Here is a 16,177-nt window from a genome sequence, read left to right as displayed (position 1 = left end):
TAAAACGCTTTTTAATTTAAAATGAGAATGTGACAATAAAATCAAAATCGTCAAAATGTCATGTCAGTTTGTGGCGGAGTAATTTGGACCTTGATGAAAATTAAGCATGAAGGTTTACCTTTGTAATTAACATGTACACAACAGCAACGGAAAACGTGCGCAGTTACGTTTATTTTTACATTTTATTTTGGGACTTAATTCGTTTGGTGAGTCGGGAAAGACTTTGAGGAGTCCCAAAATGGCCATGGCATCTTCGTGTGACGCAACACTGTCCTCCCCCAAGATGGCAGTTCCCTACTGCGCATGCGTGAAGACCTGGCAGGTTTCTGCGTATGTATTTCCATGCCCCCCCCCCCCCCCCCCTTCTCCAAAGACGAGCTTGGGTGCTCGCGGAGGCTGTTTGTATTACGAGGAACGACGAGGTTTCCCCACAGATTCCACAAAGTCCATCCGGGTGGAAAAGAAGACCCTTATTTGGGAGATATAGTGGAGACTTGTGAAATGTTGCTGCGTGTTTTTTTAATGGCATTACCAGGCGGCGGCGACAGAGCGTCCAAACCAGGCTAAACTAAACTACGTTGTCGTGACGACGTCCTAACTTGGCTTTTCATCGGGGTTTTTTTTTTTACTGCCTCACTCTCGGAATAACATTTGACAGCATCAAACGTTTATTTTAATCCTCGTGTCAAGTCAGCGGTGGGACGACTGGATTTTAAAATTTGCGACGGCTATCCTAAACAAGCAACAAGCGAGCGAGAGGACCGAGCCACATCCACGCCAACGCGGATTAATCAGGGTCACCGGCGGAGGAATCCAGAGGACGAAGCTAATGCTCGAGCTATCGTCGAGCTGAGCCACATCCGCACAAGCGCACACGATCTGAGATTGGCCTACACCGAGCTAAGAGCAAGCTGGCGAGTAACCCTAACTCGCACTACCGCGGTCTGTTTTTTGCCTCACTGTGACCAGCGGTCGTGGCACCTGCGGTGGATTCGAGCGGACTAGCGCCTTTAGCCTCGTGAGCTAACCGCGAGTGTGGGAGCCGAGCCACATCCGCAGCAGTGCGGATTGATTTCAGTCCACTCGGCGGTAAAAGCTAGAGCAGACAGGCTAATGATAGCCTAAGTGAGTACTGCAGATTGATTTTGACGTCACCCAGCGCAGTGCTCGGAGCACCGGCGGAGGGATTTAGCGGAGCAGCTCGCGTTAGCCCAGGAGCTACTAGCTAGCGAGCGAGCCGAGTCGCATCCGCACGAACTCTGGTTGAGTTTGTCGTCACCCGGTGGGACAAGCTAACGGACTGGCTAATGTTATCTTAACCTGCCAGCCCGAGCCCCATCCACGCGAACACTGATTTTCGACGTCACCCGAAGCGGCGTACTGGTCGGCGGCGGAGGAATCCAGCGGACTAGCTGGCGTTAGCCCAACCGAGCTCTCGGCTAACGAGTGATATCCGAGCCACATCCGCGCCAGCGCGGACCGCTTTTGACGTCGTGTCCGCCGACACATGACGTCCGCCAGTTAAAGTTAGCAGCGCTTTCGTGCCACCGCCACCGCCACCCCTAAGCGGTGTTGTTTTCCAGAGCGAACATGGCCACCAGCGGCTATTCGGACCTACGCGACAAGCTGCGGTCGATGCCGCCGGGCCGGGACGACTACCAGGCGAGCAACGGCGGCGCGGGGCGAAAGCGGCGCCGCCGGGAGTCCGACGACGACGAGTGCGGCGATCACAGCGACGACAGCGGCGAACTCCGCGAGCAGGAGGCCCACCGGGTGCGCAGCAGCGTCCTCCAGAAGAGCATCTTCGCGCCGGAGGAGTGCGCGCGCATCGAGGAGAAGATCGACGAGGTGGTGGCCAAGGCGGAGGCCGGACTGTATCGCGAGCACACGGTGGACCGCGCGCCGCTGCGCAACAAGTACTTCTTCGGCGAGGGCTACACGTACGGCGCGCAGCTGGAAAAGCGCGGCCCGGGCCAGGAGAGGCTCTACCGCAAGGGCCAGGTGGACGACATCCCCAGCTGGGTGCACGAGCTCGTCATCCAGCGGTTGGTGTCCGCCGGCGTCATCCCGGAGGGTTTCGTCAACAGCGCCGTCATCAACGACTACCAGCCGGGCGGCTGCATCGTCTCGCACGTGGACCCGCTGCACATCTTCGCGCGGCCCATCGTGTCCGTGTCCTTCTTCAGCGACAGCGCGCTCTGCTTCGGCTGCCGCTTCCAGTTCAAGCCCATCCGGGTGTCCGAGCCCGTCTTCGTGCTGCCCGTCCACCGCGGCAGCGTCACGGTCCTCAGGTAGCCGACGCTCGTCGACCCGACTTCTTTTTGCTCTTGTGGTTTGATGGTCCCATGTGGAGTACAAAACTATATCGAGATACTTTTTGGGGCCAGCAATTCTTTTCCCCCTTCTAATTGAGTCCCGTCTTCACTTTGCAATGACGTGAAGTTGATTTTCAAATATACGACAAGTCTAATATTTGTACTCATCAGAATTGTATGTTTTAGGTGAATGTCCTTTTTTTGTGCCTATCAAGAAATAATTGAACACGTGTGGCCGAACCGTTTTGTTTTTCAGTGGCTATGCTGCTGACGACATCACCCACTGCATCAGACCTCAGGACATCAAGGAGAGGCGAGCGGTCATCATCCTGAGGAAGTGAGTCCAAAAGCTCTTAAGAGTTTTTTTTGGGGGGGGGGGGGGGCTCATGGTTCATATAATTACTGGACTCTTTTCACGATCACAAACACCTCGTGGTAAGATCAGGCCGAAAAATCCAGCCCAACCCGAGCCCGAAGCAAACCCGAAATGTCATATTTATTTTGTGAGGACTCGGGAGTAGGAGGGGTGATTTCTGAGAACAAACGAAAGCCTGTCTTTTGCCCGACCTGACCAGCAGCAATGATTGACATTTTAGGGCTTCGGTTTCAAATCCATCAAATCAAATCCAAAAATAAACCTTTCCAGGGTGCTACTGATGAGTTTTTGCTTGGGATTTCCAAAGCTTTGGATGGCGACCGTCCTCCATGTGCAGTCTAACGCGTTGTCGTTTTTGTTCAGAACCAGACCCGATGCTCCCAGACTGGACTCCGACAGCCCTTTAAGGTCGACCCCGGTGGAGCGGGCGCCCGCCCTCAAAGCAAAGCGCTCGCATCGCAAGGCCGACCCGGACGCCGCTCACAGGTATGGCGCGGCGCCACCCGGCGAAAGCGCATTTCTTTTGGCGGGGCTGACGTGCGCTCGGCTTGTTGGGTGCAGGCCGCGCGTGCTGGAGATGGACAAGGAGGAGAACCGGCGGCCGGGCGGCCAGCGGCGCCACGGCGCGTCGGCGGACGAGCACAGGAAGCGCGACGCGAACGACGACAAGCACCGCGAGAGCTCGTCACGCAAAGTCAAAATGCGCCGCCACTGAGGGGCCCGCCGATGGCTTTCTTCCGTTTTTTTTTTTTTTTTTTTTTAACTCTTTGGTCGGTTTAGCAGGAGAGCAGACGGGGCGTGTTTGTGTTCTGAAGATGTACATACCTTCGAAAGCTGCTTGGACATAAGGAAAAGCCCAACTGTCAAATAACATTTGTCTTAGTCTCGAAGCCTTTTTGGTCTTCTTTTGGCCCGACATTTCGCACCTTTTCAGGTTTGTTTCTCAGCCTCGGGCAGTAGAGGAGGATTGAAAACTTGGGCCTCCTTCCTTGATTGGCTTCTTTTCTCGATTAAAGCACAACCTTCCTCAGCGTTTTTGTTTCCTGCTTTCCCACGTGCTCCTTTCGCGCCCGCTTCTTTCGTTACACATCGACAGAAATAAACAGGCCGCGCGTAAGATAAGACTTTGGTGTTGGAAACCAGTCATGCTCGCTAGAGCGCCAAGAGGAGAATCGAGTTGGGCTATTAATATTTAACGGCACAAGGGGAGATGTTGCCAGGGTCCACCACGCCACTTGACCTTTTCAGCGCAAAAATATTTGCTGGGATGGTAAACTGTGGGTTGAAGTTGGCCGTAGTCGGGAGAGCCCGGACGCATGTTGCTGCCACGCTGTTTTCGGATCCTTTTGGGAAAAAAATGGGAAATCAAACAAACTCCACACAGGAAGGCCGGGGCCGGATTCCAACCCGCGCCCTCTTCACTCTGAGGCGGACGAGCTAACCAGCTGACGTGACGGCTATTCGTTTTGGAGGGAAAAAAATGCTCGTATGTGACTCGTAAATAGTCGTAAATTTGAAATGTTTGGGTTGGGATTGAAAATATCGGTCACTTTGAAATGTATTCGAGCCGCATTGGTGTGAGTCAGTCAGCGGTTTGACTCTAAATAACGCGTAAGAAGTGCGTTGACGCCAGTGGCCGGCTTCCATGAAGCCTGGCGCAACAGGTGTCTCGTGCTGGGGGGGTTTTTGTTTTGTTTTCCAAAGTGGACGACCACACTTATTTTCAAACCATAACCCTTCTTTTGAAAAGTCCTGCCCTCTAATTTAAAAGCTTGATTTGACACCCGTAGCCTAGTGTGAACCACTCATTTTGAAACTGTAAGCCTTGATTTAAAACCTTAATCTGAAATCCTCACTCTGGCTCCTATGACACCCGAATCGAAAAGTTAAAATACTGTACTTGTCAGCCCCGCACTTGATTGTGAAACGTGAACGGATGTCGATGCTCTTGCACAATCGCTTCATTTTGAAGGTGTCCGCCGGAAGTGTTGGACGGTCCTCAGCACGTCACAATTGACGCGGCAACAATTTGGTCCTCGGCGAACATTTTAGCACCCAAAAAGTTTCCAAACCGCAGCGGTAACTCTTTGACTGCCACTTGAGGGGATCGTACCTTTTTTTTTCTTCCCTTCGCCGAAAAGAGGAAGTGAATCCCGGGAAGCTTGTGACCGTCTTCTGTGGCGCTCACATGACTGTCGGCGTCAGCTGTTGCCGTCTGATGGTCGCAGAAGCTCCGAGAGCTTCGCCGCGGTCCGCCGATGATCTCCTCCCCGGACTTGCTGCCTTTCACCGTGCAGGGGGGCTTCGGCGACCCCGAGGACGGCGAGGCGGAAGGAGCGCACCGCCGCCCGGCCGGGGGGCTTTTCCCCGAGGAGTTCTCCGTGCCGCCGCCCCCCGGCTGCGAGGGCCACCCGTGGAGCTCCGCGGCCCCCTTTCACAAGGACTTCGTGTTGGTGGCCGAGTTCTCCGAGCAGGTCGGTGATGAAGAGGACTCCTCGTCCTGACTTGACCGCTGGACGAATCGATCCCATTTCTTTGAAGTGAACGATGAGCCGTTTTTCGACGAAAAAAACGACCATGTATAGTAAAGCGTTTTTCTACGAAAAGTACGACCATTTTTTCAGCTAAAAGCGCCTTACTATTCATGGTCGTTTTTTTCACAAGCGATTGGTATTGTAAAATCTATATTTGAACAAGAAAAACGACATTTTCTTTTCAACGCGCGGGACAAACTACACGAAGGCGTTTGTTGCGTGGTGATGCAGTACTGGCCAACGTCCACCAGGTGGGGCCCACACCGGTGATGACCATACCCGAGGAGGCGGGCGCCGGCGGCTCCCTGGACCTGAACTACTTCTCCGTGCGCATCATGTCCGTGGACTACCAGGCGTCGGGCCCGGGAGGACCTTCGCCGTCCGCGTCCGGGCCGCGCCTCAACTTCAACGAGGACTCGGAGGTGGTCCTGGGGGACTCGGCCGAGCGGGCCTTTGCGTACGTGCGCCACGTGACGCTTCTGGACCCGGCGGCCCGCGGAATGGTGCGTCCTTTCTGCTTGGCCTACGTGTGCTCGCAGCAGGCCAAGATCATGGACAACTTCGGCCGGCTGTCGGCCGGCTTTGGCCGGGCGGCCGACAGCCTCAAGACGGGAAACCGGCAGGCCTTCTCCTTGGAGCTGCACGGCGAGCTGCACCGGATGCAGTAAGCAAAGGCCGACGCTCGATGCGGGACTTCAAACCTCCGCTTTTCCCTCAGCCGAGCTTGTTTCAGGTACGAGCGCCTGGCCCTGCTGCGGGACGCCGGCATGGGGGAAAAGCGCCAGGAGCTGGAGGCGCTGGAGCGAGCCATGGCCGTGCACCAAGAGCTCCTCCGCCAGGTGGCTTGCTACCCCAACAGGAAGTTGAAGCGGCCCGACTTCCTGCCCTACGAGCCGGCCGACGCCCGGACGGACGCACCCGCCGCGCCGCCTCCCGTCGGCTCCGAGCGGCGGCTGAAGCCGATACGGGAACTCTGCAACGGCTACTTCCTGTCACTGATGACGGAGCAGCTGGCGCGAACGGAGCTCCGCCTCCGCGGCGATGTCGCCGCCCTGCGAGGTGCGAGCATCACGCGCTCGCTGCGGAGGAGACTCAAATTGACCAACTTCCTCTTTGAGCAACCCGAGGATGAGGAAGAGGAGGACGACGGAGAGGAGGAGATGTCGAGGGAAAGCGCAAATGGGCCGAGCTCCGAGTCGCGAGCTGAGGCGGAGGAAGCGGCGAGCGGCGAGATGACGGGAAGCATCAGCAGCGGAGACAGCTTCCAAGTGATGGCCACCGAGCGATCCTACAGGACGCTGGCGGCCCCCGCCGTGCCTCTCGCCTCCTCGCTCGACGCTGCGCCGAGTGACGGCGAACCTTTGGCCACGAGCGGCGTTTGGCCGGCCAGCCGTGACACGCCTCCCCCCTCCTTCCATTCGCCTCCTGTGAGCGGGAGGGCCAACGGCGAGGACGGCATCGAGGTCCTCGGCGCCACCGAGTCCATCGCTCCCGAAGACCTTGCCGCCATTTCTGAGGAGGAGCCGAGCGAAGATGACGAAACGGCGAAGAGCGCCGATCGGACGCCGGCCAATTTTCCGTCGGGGCGGCGGTCTTTAGCGCAGAGCGAAAAGGGGGCAGGCCGGGACGAGGCGGGGCTCCTGGCGCGGCGCTTCAGCGAGCGTCACTCCTTCTCTCAGCAGGTGGTCTTTTGCCTGCTGAGCGGCCGTCCTCTGGTGCTGCTGTCGGCAGACGAAGGCAAACTGAGGAGCGCGGCGGAGGCTTTGACCCTGTTCCTGCCGGCTCCCGCCGGCGCCGTCGCGCCCTGTTTGCGCGCGCCGCCGCGGCTCGCCGACCTGCTCCAGTGGAGGCTGATCGGATTTCACAGGTGAGGCGACGTCTCCGCGTTGTCGTCGGCGAGCGAGCACAATGCCGCGGGAACTCAAGTCCTTCTGGGCACGGTCTCCCTTCCCACGACCAGGTCTCGGTCCTCGGACCCGCTCGACTGGCTGGCTCGTTACGGTCGCTACCTGGCCGTGCTGGACTTGGACCGCAGGACGCTGCGCTGCCCGCCTTACTCGGGTTCGCTGGCGGGCTTGCTGGTGGGCTCGGCCGCGCCCGCCGCCGCCTTTCTGCCGCGCGTGCGGAGCGGCCTGACGGCGCTGGCCAATCGGGTGCTGCTGTTTACGTTCGGCCGGCGAGGAGACGACGACGGTGACGACGACAGGCTGGACGCCGGCGACCTGGCCGTGATGCGCTTCCTGTCTGACCTCATCAAGCGTCGGCACGCCGGACGCGGGCCGCCGGCGTTGCGCTTCTCCTACGTGGCCCTGCGCCTGCACAAGGACACGAGTGCCGCGTAGGGTGGCAAGTGGGCGGAGCCAATCCCCCCAAATACACAAAAGGGGCGGGGCGAACCAGACAACACCGGTCAATTATTAATACTGCAGCACGTGCAAAAAAGAAAAAAATAACTCTCAGCTAAAAACGCACGCAGAAGCCCCCCCTAGCCGCCCCCCCGTGTTACATTGAATGAAACAATGCGCGCGTGTCATTTGAATGTACTTTTAATACAACATCTTCAATTTGAAGTGAAACGAGTGGAAAAACATCAGCAAAATAAAATAAAAATAAAAAGGCACATAGAGTGCAAAGATGTCATCACATTCATGTCAAGTATTCACCCTGATTACAAACAAAATATTTTATAGAGTCCTCATGCGGATGTTTTTGATTGACAGTTCAGATGAGGGCGGGTCCGGATATATTCTGTGATGCGTGACTTACTGGTGCCAGGCATTGCCGGAAGGATCCAGAAGCTGACAGATCAACCGGGGGGTTCCTGATAACAGACACGCACGCTAAAGGCGGCGCCTCAACAACACGCCACAAGTGCACGCGCGCCAAAGTGACAACGGCACCCACCCACCCACCTGTGGTTTGACGCAGCTCTCGATGGATCTTCTCCATGATGGCGTCGTTGCGGCCGTCGTGGGACAAGTATTCCCAGAACCAGCGCAGAGCCCACAGACTCTTCTGACATTCGGGAACAAAATGAAGACGGCGCGTCGTGTTCGATTACAAAAGTACGTCGGAGAACTTCTATGTTGGACTCGGTTGTATTGGGGTACCTCAAAAGTGCAGAGAACGGGGACGACGGGCGTGAGGGCAGGATGGAGGATGTTCTCCCTGAAAGCTTTGGTGACTAGCAGCAAGATGGCCTGATCTGTGTAGTGCTAGGGGGAGGGGGGGGGGGCATCCGGGCGTTAGTCGGCGCACTTGGGTCACGCGGTTGCTGCGGTGACGCTGGTACCGGCAAAAACTGCGGCGGAATCTTCAAGTCGGCGATGAGGCCCTGGCTGAAGGAGAGCCAGACGCTATCCGCAAATCTGACGGCTTCCTGGGGGGGGGGGGGGGGGGGGGAGACCAGACCAAACGGCGGCGGCACATCACTCCAGCGCTCGGAAACACAACGCACTCGCGCACACACAAAAGCTAAATCAGATATGTGCAAAAATAAAAATACAGAAGGCAACATTTACACAAAAAAAATTCAACAACCCCCCCCCACACACACACACACAGACACACAATAGAGAGTGTGAAACAAAGATACCCAAAAAACATACTTGCTTGAAGTCTGTACTTGGTTCTGGGATGCTCTTGAGTGAATCCGTTCGATTGACCATATTGAGCAAACTCATCCAACACTGGCCCTGAACAACACACACACACACACGCACAGTCAAACAAACCGCATTGCCTTGAGATACAAGCGTTGCCTTGAGATACAAGCGAACCAAAGTGATTTTTCTCAAGATAAGAGCTGTCGTTTGGGACGTTTTTTTTTTTTTTTGGGTGGTCGGTTTGGCGTTTCGTGTTCAAATCAATCAATCCAAAAATAAAAAAATGGATGGGAGATGAGAGTGTGGTGATGGAGCAGATGAAACTCTTACTTGGAGGCAGCGCTGTCGAGGAAAACGAACGGGGAACTTACGCTGCCGCAGCAGGCCGGGTACATTTGGAGGAGCTTGAGTGCAAAGTGGACCAATTCTGAACGCGGCAAGGGGACCGCACCTGGACAAACGCATGGCAATGTTGAAGACGGAAGTCTTCGCCCCCCCCCCGCACACACACACCTTTAATGTAGGCCCAGGTGTCGGCAAGACCGCAAAGCTCCCCCTTGCGGGCGACGCTCAGCTTGGGCGCGGCGGCGGAGCCGAGCAGGCGCAGGTACAGCGGGAAGGTGAGCGGCGTGGGCCGAGCGGCGGGGCCTTCCTCGGGGAAGAACATCCTCAGCGCCTCGCACGTTTCACCCTCCAGGCACAGCAGGAAGGGCAGGAAGTCCTTCAGCTGAAAAAGCCTCCAAAATAAAAGAAAATTTAAGAAACGGCAACGCAACAGACGATTCGGATCAACGTCTGCCATCGAGCGGAAGAGCAGCCAATGGGTAGGCGGGTCGCTAGTGGTGACTGCGTGGCTTTTCTCCGGGTACTCCGGTTTCCTCCCACATTCCAAAAACTTGCACGGCGGTCCGATTGAACGCTCCAAATAGGTGTCGACCGCCTACTGCACCAAGATGACCGAGATCGGCCTAAAACGGATGCCCGAAGAGTTGAAAGCACTCACTGGTCACATTTCAGGGCATCAGGCCAGAGAACTTCTCTCTTGGACTGATGATTTCTTGAAGCGTCTTTCACTGAAAGGGAAAAAAGAGAAAAGCGACAGTCAGAGGCCAGTTTTAAATCGAGCAATGAGCTCAAGGTGGATGTTGAGCCACCTTCTCGGTTGTCCAGCTCCTGATAGATCTTCTGCAAAATGGACACGCGGAACTGGGTGACGGGTACCAAGTCCTTCCAAAACCAGTGCAGAGCCCACACGTTCTTCTACCGTCCAAACACGAGTCGCACGTTCAATTCAAATCATAAGAATAAAAAAAATCATTATTTTGGGGGCCATTTGACGCTACCTGAAATGTGCAGAGAAGCGGGACGATGGGACTCAGAGAAGGATGGAAGATGACGTGACTCAAGGCGCCGCTGACGAGCAGCAACATGGCTTGATCTGGGAACGTCTGCAAACACGCGCACACACAAAATTAAGGATCAAAAGTGAGCGTATAAAATGTCTTTATGCCTGTCAAACTTAACAATAGTTAACGGAAACAAACGAAATAACTAAGACGTATTTTCCGCACTGAAAGGCGCAATCTACAATGCATCCACTAGAGGGAGCTACGCTCCTTCCATTCGACTCGAGAGGCGTTCAAGACCACCTCAGAAAAAACGTAAAATGTAGGGAGACTGGACCGTCTCAGAAGTGTTTGTTATTTATTCCTTTTTTGTGTATTCACAAACGAGGAAATCAAAAAATAAATTCTGTTGGGGGTGGGGGGGTTTATTTTGTGATTTCCTCGCTTGATTTTCTGTTTTGATGCATTATTTTCAATGAAGGAATGTTCATTTATGTTTTTCCAAGGCGGTCATGAACACCTCTCAAGTCGAACGGAAGAGAAGCCACGGAGACGGACAAAGACGTCACTGTATTTGTTGAGACGGTGAAAAACATTCTTAAAGTGTGTGTTTAACAAAAACACACACAACAAGATCACAGCTCTCCCTTTTTCGAAGCTGCAACAAAAACCTATTTAATAAATAAATTCACTGAACCAACGTTGAAAGCGTGTCTCCAGCAAGGAGCCATCTTGGCATCGACATATTACCGTAATGACCACACACAAGGCGCACCGGATTTTAAGGTAAATAAATGACAGTATTTGCACTTTGGTCTGTGTGTGTGTGTGTGTGTGTTTGTGTTCATGAGACGCGTGTCCGCACCGACACAAAGTGCGGCGGGATCCGCAGGTTGCCACAAGACTCGTCCCGCAGAATGAAACGGACGATGAGTACGGCTTCCTGGTTGAAGAAAAAAAAAAGAAAGAAAAGCTGATGAAGCAGATTGAAATGAAAACAAAAAGAACCGAGTGTGGAATTTGAAATACTTGTAGGAAGGCCGGATCGGGTTCCGGGAGACCGGCGGGAGCCTGGCGGGTCACATGGACGATCTTGAGCAAGTGGATCCAAAACTGGGACTAGATGGGGTCCAAACGTCATGTTTGTCAAGACAACATGAAGGATTAAGATTCACTTTGAGGGATAGTTAACGCCGAGGGGATTTTTAATAGTCGGCGGATACCGCAAACAAACGATTTCTCGTTGGTCTGACGGTCCGCCGAACATCAGGCTAATTGAAATACTGAATTATCGCCGAAGCTCACACTTACGTTGGCGTGGACGGCCGGGCAGCACTTGTGCACCTTGAAAGCAAAACGGACCAGCTGCAAACGCGCCAGCGGCGTGGCACCTGAAAGCGGAGAGAAGCGCTCCACTTGCAGGGAGAGCCCATATCCAAAAACCGAGACCGTGCCGACGGAGGATTTCCCGACCTGGGATGGCGCACCACTCGTCGCCGGCGAAGCGGAGCTCCCCCGCGGGACACAGGGAGGACACCTTGGGAGCCGTGGCCGTGTCCAGGACGCGCAGCAGCGTCAGGATGTCGCCGAGGGTGGCGCGCGAACTGGCCTTGCTGCTGGACTGAAGGAAGCCGGCCAGCGCCGAATCGAAGCTGCCGTCCATGCACGTGAACAGAGGAATGAGGTCCTTCAGCCGCAGCAAGCTAGACCCCCCCCACCAAAAAAAACAAAACAGTAAAGACAGAAGGGGACGTTACAGCGCCACCAAGAGGTGCCCGGCACATACGGCGTCACGGCGCACTCACCGACTCATCTGGTTCGTCCGTACCACTCGTAGGTAACGGCTTAACTCTCGGAACCTGCAAGATATTAAGTCCCAAGGCAACCATTAGGTGGGGGGCAGGCAGGGGGGGGGGGGGGCAGAATGTTACGATGAATTCTTATTCGATTAAAAAAAAAAAATCACTATTTGTAACAAGACATTCATGATATTGTGACAAAAGTAAGTTTAAGAGGAAGAAAGTAAATAAAGTGTTCCATTTTATGCTATAAAAACAATACGGTTGAAAATAAAAATACAAGCGCGTACCTGCTGCCGTCCAGCAGCCGCTGCACCCTGAGCGTGACCACATCAATGTCCTCAAACAGCGTGTCCTTCTTGCCTCGGTTGGTGCGCACGCCCACCACGTTCTGGCCTTTCAGCACCGACACCAGCAGGATGTCCTCCCAGGGGCGCACATCCAAGCTGCGATCATCACACAAAAACCAACTCGACACCGCACGCAAGAACAAATATACACGAGAAGGCAAAAACGGGATCTCAAAGAAACAATTTACAAACGTAGAAAAACTAACAAAAACAAAGCTAAAAAAAAAAATATATATAAATATATATATATACGAAACACACAAACGGAGAAAAATGGACACTTAAAAAAAAAACCCACGAAAAACAGAAGATTGCAAAAATACATGCTAAAGGCAGACTTCAGACACGTCCATCTCATTACTTCTGCGTCCCGCGTCTTAGATGTGTCATTTTCCCGCCAGACGCACAGTTCCAAATAATGGCCGTTTTTGGGACGCAAGGAAATTTCTCAGTCAAAAAAAAAAAAAAGCAAAAAAAAAAAAACAAAACCAAAAAAAAAAACGACGGTAAATCTTTTTTTCGCCCAACAACGATCGCAGTTTGACGATCGCAGCAATCGTTGTTTTGATCTCGCGTGACGAGATCGGCGGACGAATGCCAAGTCGTGCAACGTTAAAACAAGTGTTGCGAAAGTCTATTGCGGAGATATCACGGAGGAAGCCGCTAAAGTCCGATTAATAATCTTGTATGGCTGAATGATTTACATTTTTGCAGCATTTGCTTATAAGAAATAAAGCTATCGTCAACGTATATTGTTGTTGTTTGTGTGATGATCAGATGCAATTGAAGAAGTCGCCCATTTCACAATTCAAAATTTGGGACTCTCGATAATGCATCATGGGACTTTTCTGATCAGCGAGTCCCGCAGGATTCGCGGCAGAAAATTAACTCTGGAGATACCAGCGAAAAGGCGGCTATAAAACGCTCGAACTTTAGTGCACACACACACACACACACACACTCACCTGTCCCTGATGTGTTGGAGCTCAGGAGGGAAAGTTAAGTTCCTGTAAAACTCTTGCAGTTTTTGTCTGAACTCTGGCGTGAAGTCATCCATGACCATCTGCCTCTGCAGCGCGGACAACAACCTGGCACAGACAAAAACGCACGCATGAGCGCCTAAAACACACACACACACACACACACACACATTCACCGACGTCCAACTTCAAAGGGTGACAGGAGCCCACCGCACCTGCGCATGATCATCCATTTGCTCGTTCCGTTGGGGGAGGAGGGCAATACCGGGCAGCACACCCTGCACACCAGGCGGGAAAAACAAAATCACAACACGGACGACACACAAAAAGCGAGTGAGACTTTATTAAGGCCACGCCGCGTCATCCAGGCGAAGAACGTGCAGCTGTACCTAATGGAGCGTCCGGCGAGCTTTGCTCACGGCCCACCGGGCCACCCACCTACCCTTCGGCGTAGAAGAGTTCGAGGAACTCCCGCACGGCCCCCAGTCTCATGACGGCTGCCGCTCGGCCATCTTGTTGGTCGGCTTTGTTCAAGAACGACACCACGTACTCGTAGGCGGGGGTGCAGCTGCGGGTGGGGGGGAAACAAAAGTGCCGTCCAATTCGGAAGGAGCGCGCCGGGTGAAAGGTGCGCGGGACTCACTCGTAAGAGACGCCGTCGCCCGGACGCTTGTCGGCCATCAAGGACGCCATCTGAGCTCGGAGCTCCACTGTGAAGCGCTGCAGCGTGGACTCTGCGCGACGCCTAGCACTGGTTATTTGCGTCGGGTAAAAAAAAAAAAAGGGGGGGGGGGGACGAGTCGGCAAGTACCCGCTTGTCGCAGGTGTCCGTCGACCTCGGACAACGTGACCTTGAAGGCGGCCAAGTGGCCCAGCAGCGTGTCGTTCCTCAGCCGGTTCCACAGGTTGCTCTTTTTGTGGCCGTTGCAGTGACAGGCGCCTCTCGCGTGCCACTTGTCGCACTTTTGCAACGACACACAAGAGTCTGCGCCGTTAACGTCACGCGTTCCCAATGAGTTGGAACATTTAAAAACTTGGAACGGGAACCATTCCAACGCCGCCAGTCACTGACCTCGGCTGCCAGTTTGTCGCAGATGTAACAAAAGCACTGGGCACACAGAAGCCGGTTCTCGGACACGGGCTGTGCGCACTCGTCGGTCGCTCTGAGGGGGCAGAGGAAGAAGCCATTTGGAACTTTACACCTCACGTCGGTTTTTCGTCAGCGCTGTCGAAACATCAGGCCTCACGTAAAAGGATGCCGGGGGCAATCAAAGCGCGCATGGGGCAACAACTCGGCCGGACGGGAGAAGGTGATCACCAAGTCTTCGTCCACCTTACTGGGAGACGGCGGACAGTCTAAAAAAGACACAACACGCCATGCTTATTTTGGGCGCGCAAAGAGTACAGACGACAAAATGGCTGACCCGTCCGCGGCGCGTCTTGCATATCCATGATGATCAGTGACGAGTCGTAGCAGGCGTCTTCATCGTCGCTGATGAGGATGACGCTACCGGCGTCCCCGGCGGAGCACATCACCAAAGTCTGTGAAAAACGACAACACTTTTAAAATGACAGGGGGGAGGCGGGGGAACATCTTCTTCGGACAGGGGAAAGTGATAGATGATTTCACATCCGATATTTGTCAACCATTCGTTTTATTCACTCGTGGTGACCAAATGCGGTGATCCATCACTATTTTGCGGTTCGCTTATCACGGCTTTGGTGCATTGCTGATTTTTTTCCAAACATTCATAAAAATATAATAAAAATAAAATAATAAAAATATCAAAAAAATATATAGTATATTTTTTAATTTACGTCCGCAAAAAAACTGAGTCACATCAAGCAACATATACAGTACTACATGTATACGTCTACTGCATTTTGTTATTCATACACTAACTGAACCTAACTTATACATGTTTAAATCTATGAGTACTGTATACAGCATTAAGAAATGTTCATTACTATAAAATTTACTTCTGCATGCATGTATACCATTAAATGTGGCCTTATAAATATTTGTTATACTCATACACATGTACATGTACCTATAAGGGGTTGGGGTCGCTACTTTGCGGATTTTCATTTATCGCGGGTGGTTTCGGTCCCTATTAACCGCGATAAACGAGGGATTACTGTATAATAATAAATACATATTGGACTTCTGGACAGAAGTTACAATTCAGTATTGTCATTGTCGCCCATTACCTCAAGATGGGACCAACTTTATTTTTCATGCCAGTCTGTCAGGATCTCTCGAGGATAATAGTTCTCAAACGGGGCCACATGAGACTTAAAATTTTATCATCTATTGAATTTAATTTATTTGCGCTGGTTAGGGTGTAGCTGGTTGAAAAAGACTTCGCTGGGGTAGAGCAATTGAAATTAAGTGGGGAAAGACTGCTCGAGGCGAGCTCGGCCGTGGCTTAAAATTGAAAAAAAAAAAGAAGGGGGGGGGGTCGTGGATCGCTGATTTTTCTCGAGGACGACGACAAAAATCAGATTCCAACAAACAAATCACATGACCCCTTTTGGTGATCGAAGCCAAACGATTTTTAAAAACAACAACAAAACGTTGTTAACGTTAAACGTTAAAAACAACGTTTTAAAAAAGTTCCAATAGTTTTGAACAGCCACGTAAGGCTGTCACGACACACAGGCGGAACACAACATTTTGCCTAACATGACAGAGCAACGGAAGTGCTTGGAAGTTGAGCAATTGTGAAGAAAATTAAGATTTTTTTCTTCTTACCTATCTGGCCAAACTTTCGAAACAAGGGATTATTTCGCGCGGCTGGTAAATGCACTTCCGGCTGCTTCTTCTTCTTTTACGATTTAACGCCGCTTGGCATTTATTGCGTTACATTAC

At 52.9% G+C, this 16,177-nt stretch overlaps 3 protein-coding genes across 6 annotated transcripts; 2 read left to right on the top strand and 1 right to left on the bottom strand.

Annotated features, from left to right (window-relative positions):
* The first annotated feature begins 343 nt into the window (after positions 1–343).
* On the top strand, positions 344–3,722 carry alkbh5 (alkB homolog 5, RNA demethylase). Its single transcript, XM_052084043.1, has 4 exons — positions 344–2,291; positions 2,572–2,652; positions 3,055–3,177; positions 3,253–3,722. The coding sequence occupies exons 1-4, from the start codon at positions 1,591–1,593 to the stop codon at positions 3,404–3,406; spliced, it is 1,059 nt and encodes a 352-aa protein (XP_051940003.1). The 5' UTR covers positions 344–1,590; the 3' UTR covers positions 3,407–3,722.
* A 929-nt stretch (positions 3,723–4,651) lies between these two features.
* On the top strand, positions 4,652–7,738 carry smcr8b (Smith-Magenis syndrome chromosome region, candidate 8b). 2 transcript variants are annotated; one of them, XM_052084017.1, is made up of 4 exons: positions 4,652–5,165; positions 5,477–5,889; positions 5,959–7,092; positions 7,186–7,738. In XM_052084017.1, exons 1-4 carry the CDS (start codon positions 4,950–4,952, stop codon positions 7,565–7,567), a joined length of 2,145 nt encoding a protein of 714 aa, XP_051939977.1. In that variant the 5' UTR covers positions 4,652–4,949; the 3' UTR covers positions 7,568–7,738. The 2 variants fall into 2 exon arrangements, with proteins under 2 accessions (XP_051939977.1, XP_051939976.1); XM_052084016.1 differs by having other exon boundaries at positions 5,457–5,889.
* A 19-nt stretch (positions 7,739–7,757) lies between these two features.
* Positions 7,758–16,169, bottom strand: zgc:112980 (uncharacterized protein LOC503706 homolog). 3 transcript variants are annotated; one of them, XM_052084010.1, is made up of 25 exons: positions 16,061–16,169; positions 14,730–14,847; positions 14,553–14,661; positions 14,378–14,468; positions 14,117–14,267; positions 13,949–14,039; positions 13,748–13,873; positions 13,521–13,583; positions 13,291–13,413; positions 12,266–12,421; positions 11,982–12,035; positions 11,650–11,879; positions 11,488–11,567; positions 11,206–11,295; positions 11,042–11,119; positions 10,174–10,278; positions 9,985–10,090; positions 9,834–9,903; positions 9,344–9,567; positions 9,202–9,281; positions 8,834–8,920; positions 8,518–8,604; positions 8,336–8,440; positions 8,138–8,240; positions 7,758–8,046 (listed from the first exon to the last, which is right to left on the bottom strand). In XM_052084010.1, exons 2-25 carry the CDS (start codon positions 14,836–14,838, stop codon positions 7,988–7,990), a joined length of 2,577 nt encoding a protein of 858 aa, XP_051939970.1. In that variant the 5' UTR covers positions 14,839–14,847; positions 16,061–16,169; the 3' UTR covers positions 7,758–7,987. The 3 variants fall into 3 exon arrangements, with proteins under 3 accessions (XP_051939970.1, XP_051939969.1, XP_051939971.1); XM_052084009.1 differs by lacking the exon at positions 16,061–16,169 and having other exon boundaries at positions 14,730–15,061; XM_052084011.1 differs by lacking the exon at positions 16,061–16,169 and having other exon boundaries at positions 11,650–11,828; positions 14,730–15,061.
* Positions 16,170–16,177: the final 8 nt, after the last annotated feature.

The sequence above is a fragment of the Hippocampus zosterae genome, chromosome 13, assembly GCF_025434085.1.
Source record: "Hippocampus zosterae strain Florida chromosome 13, ASM2543408v3, whole genome shotgun sequence".
NCBI lineage: Eukaryota > Metazoa > Chordata > Actinopteri > Syngnathiformes > Syngnathidae > Hippocampus > Hippocampus zosterae.
This window is presented reverse-complemented; position numbering and strand designations above follow the sequence as displayed.

What these genes read in the sequence shown, in the direction of transcription:
- alkbh5 (XM_052084043.1), top strand. Translation starts at nt 1,591, where the DNA reads ATGGCCACCAGCGGCTATTCGGACCTACGCGACAAGCTGCGGTCGATG. An exon ending in GGCAGCGTCACGGTCCTCAG is followed by an intron (nt 2,292 to 2,571) that starts GTAGCCGACGCT and finishes TTTGTTTTTCAG; the next exon opens with TGGCTATGCTGCTGACGACA. An exon ending in GCGGTCATCATCCTGAGGAA is followed by an intron (nt 2,653 to 3,054) that starts GTGAGTCCAAAA and finishes GTTTTTGTTCAG; the next exon opens with AACCAGACCCGATGCTCCCA.
- smcr8b (XM_052084016.1), top strand. Translation starts at nt 4,880, where the DNA reads ATGACTGTCGGCGTCAGCTGTTGCCGTCTGATGGTCGCAGAAGCTCCG. An exon ending in TGGCCGAGTTCTCCGAGCAG is followed by an intron (nt 5,166 to 5,456) that starts GTCGGTGATGAA and finishes GTGGTGATGCAG; the next exon opens with TACTGGCCAACGTCCACCAG. An exon ending in GGCGAGCTGCACCGGATGCA is followed by an intron (nt 5,890 to 5,958) that starts GTAAGCAAAGGC and finishes AGCTTGTTTCAG; the next exon opens with GTACGAGCGCCTGGCCCTGC.
- zgc:112980 (XM_052084010.1), bottom strand. Translation starts at nt 14,838, where the DNA reads ATGTGCTCCGCCGGGGACGCCGGTAGCGTCATCCTCATCAGCGACGAT. An exon ending in AAATGGATGATCATGCGCAG is followed by an intron (nt 13,414 to 13,520) that starts GTGCGGTGGGCT and finishes TGTCTGTGCCAG; the next exon opens with GTTGTTGTCCGCGCTGCAGA. An exon ending in ACCCGGCCTGCTGCGGCAGC is followed by an intron (nt 8,921 to 9,201) that starts GTAAGTTCCCCG and finishes TGTGTTGTTCAG; the next exon opens with GGCCAGTGTTGGATGAGTTT.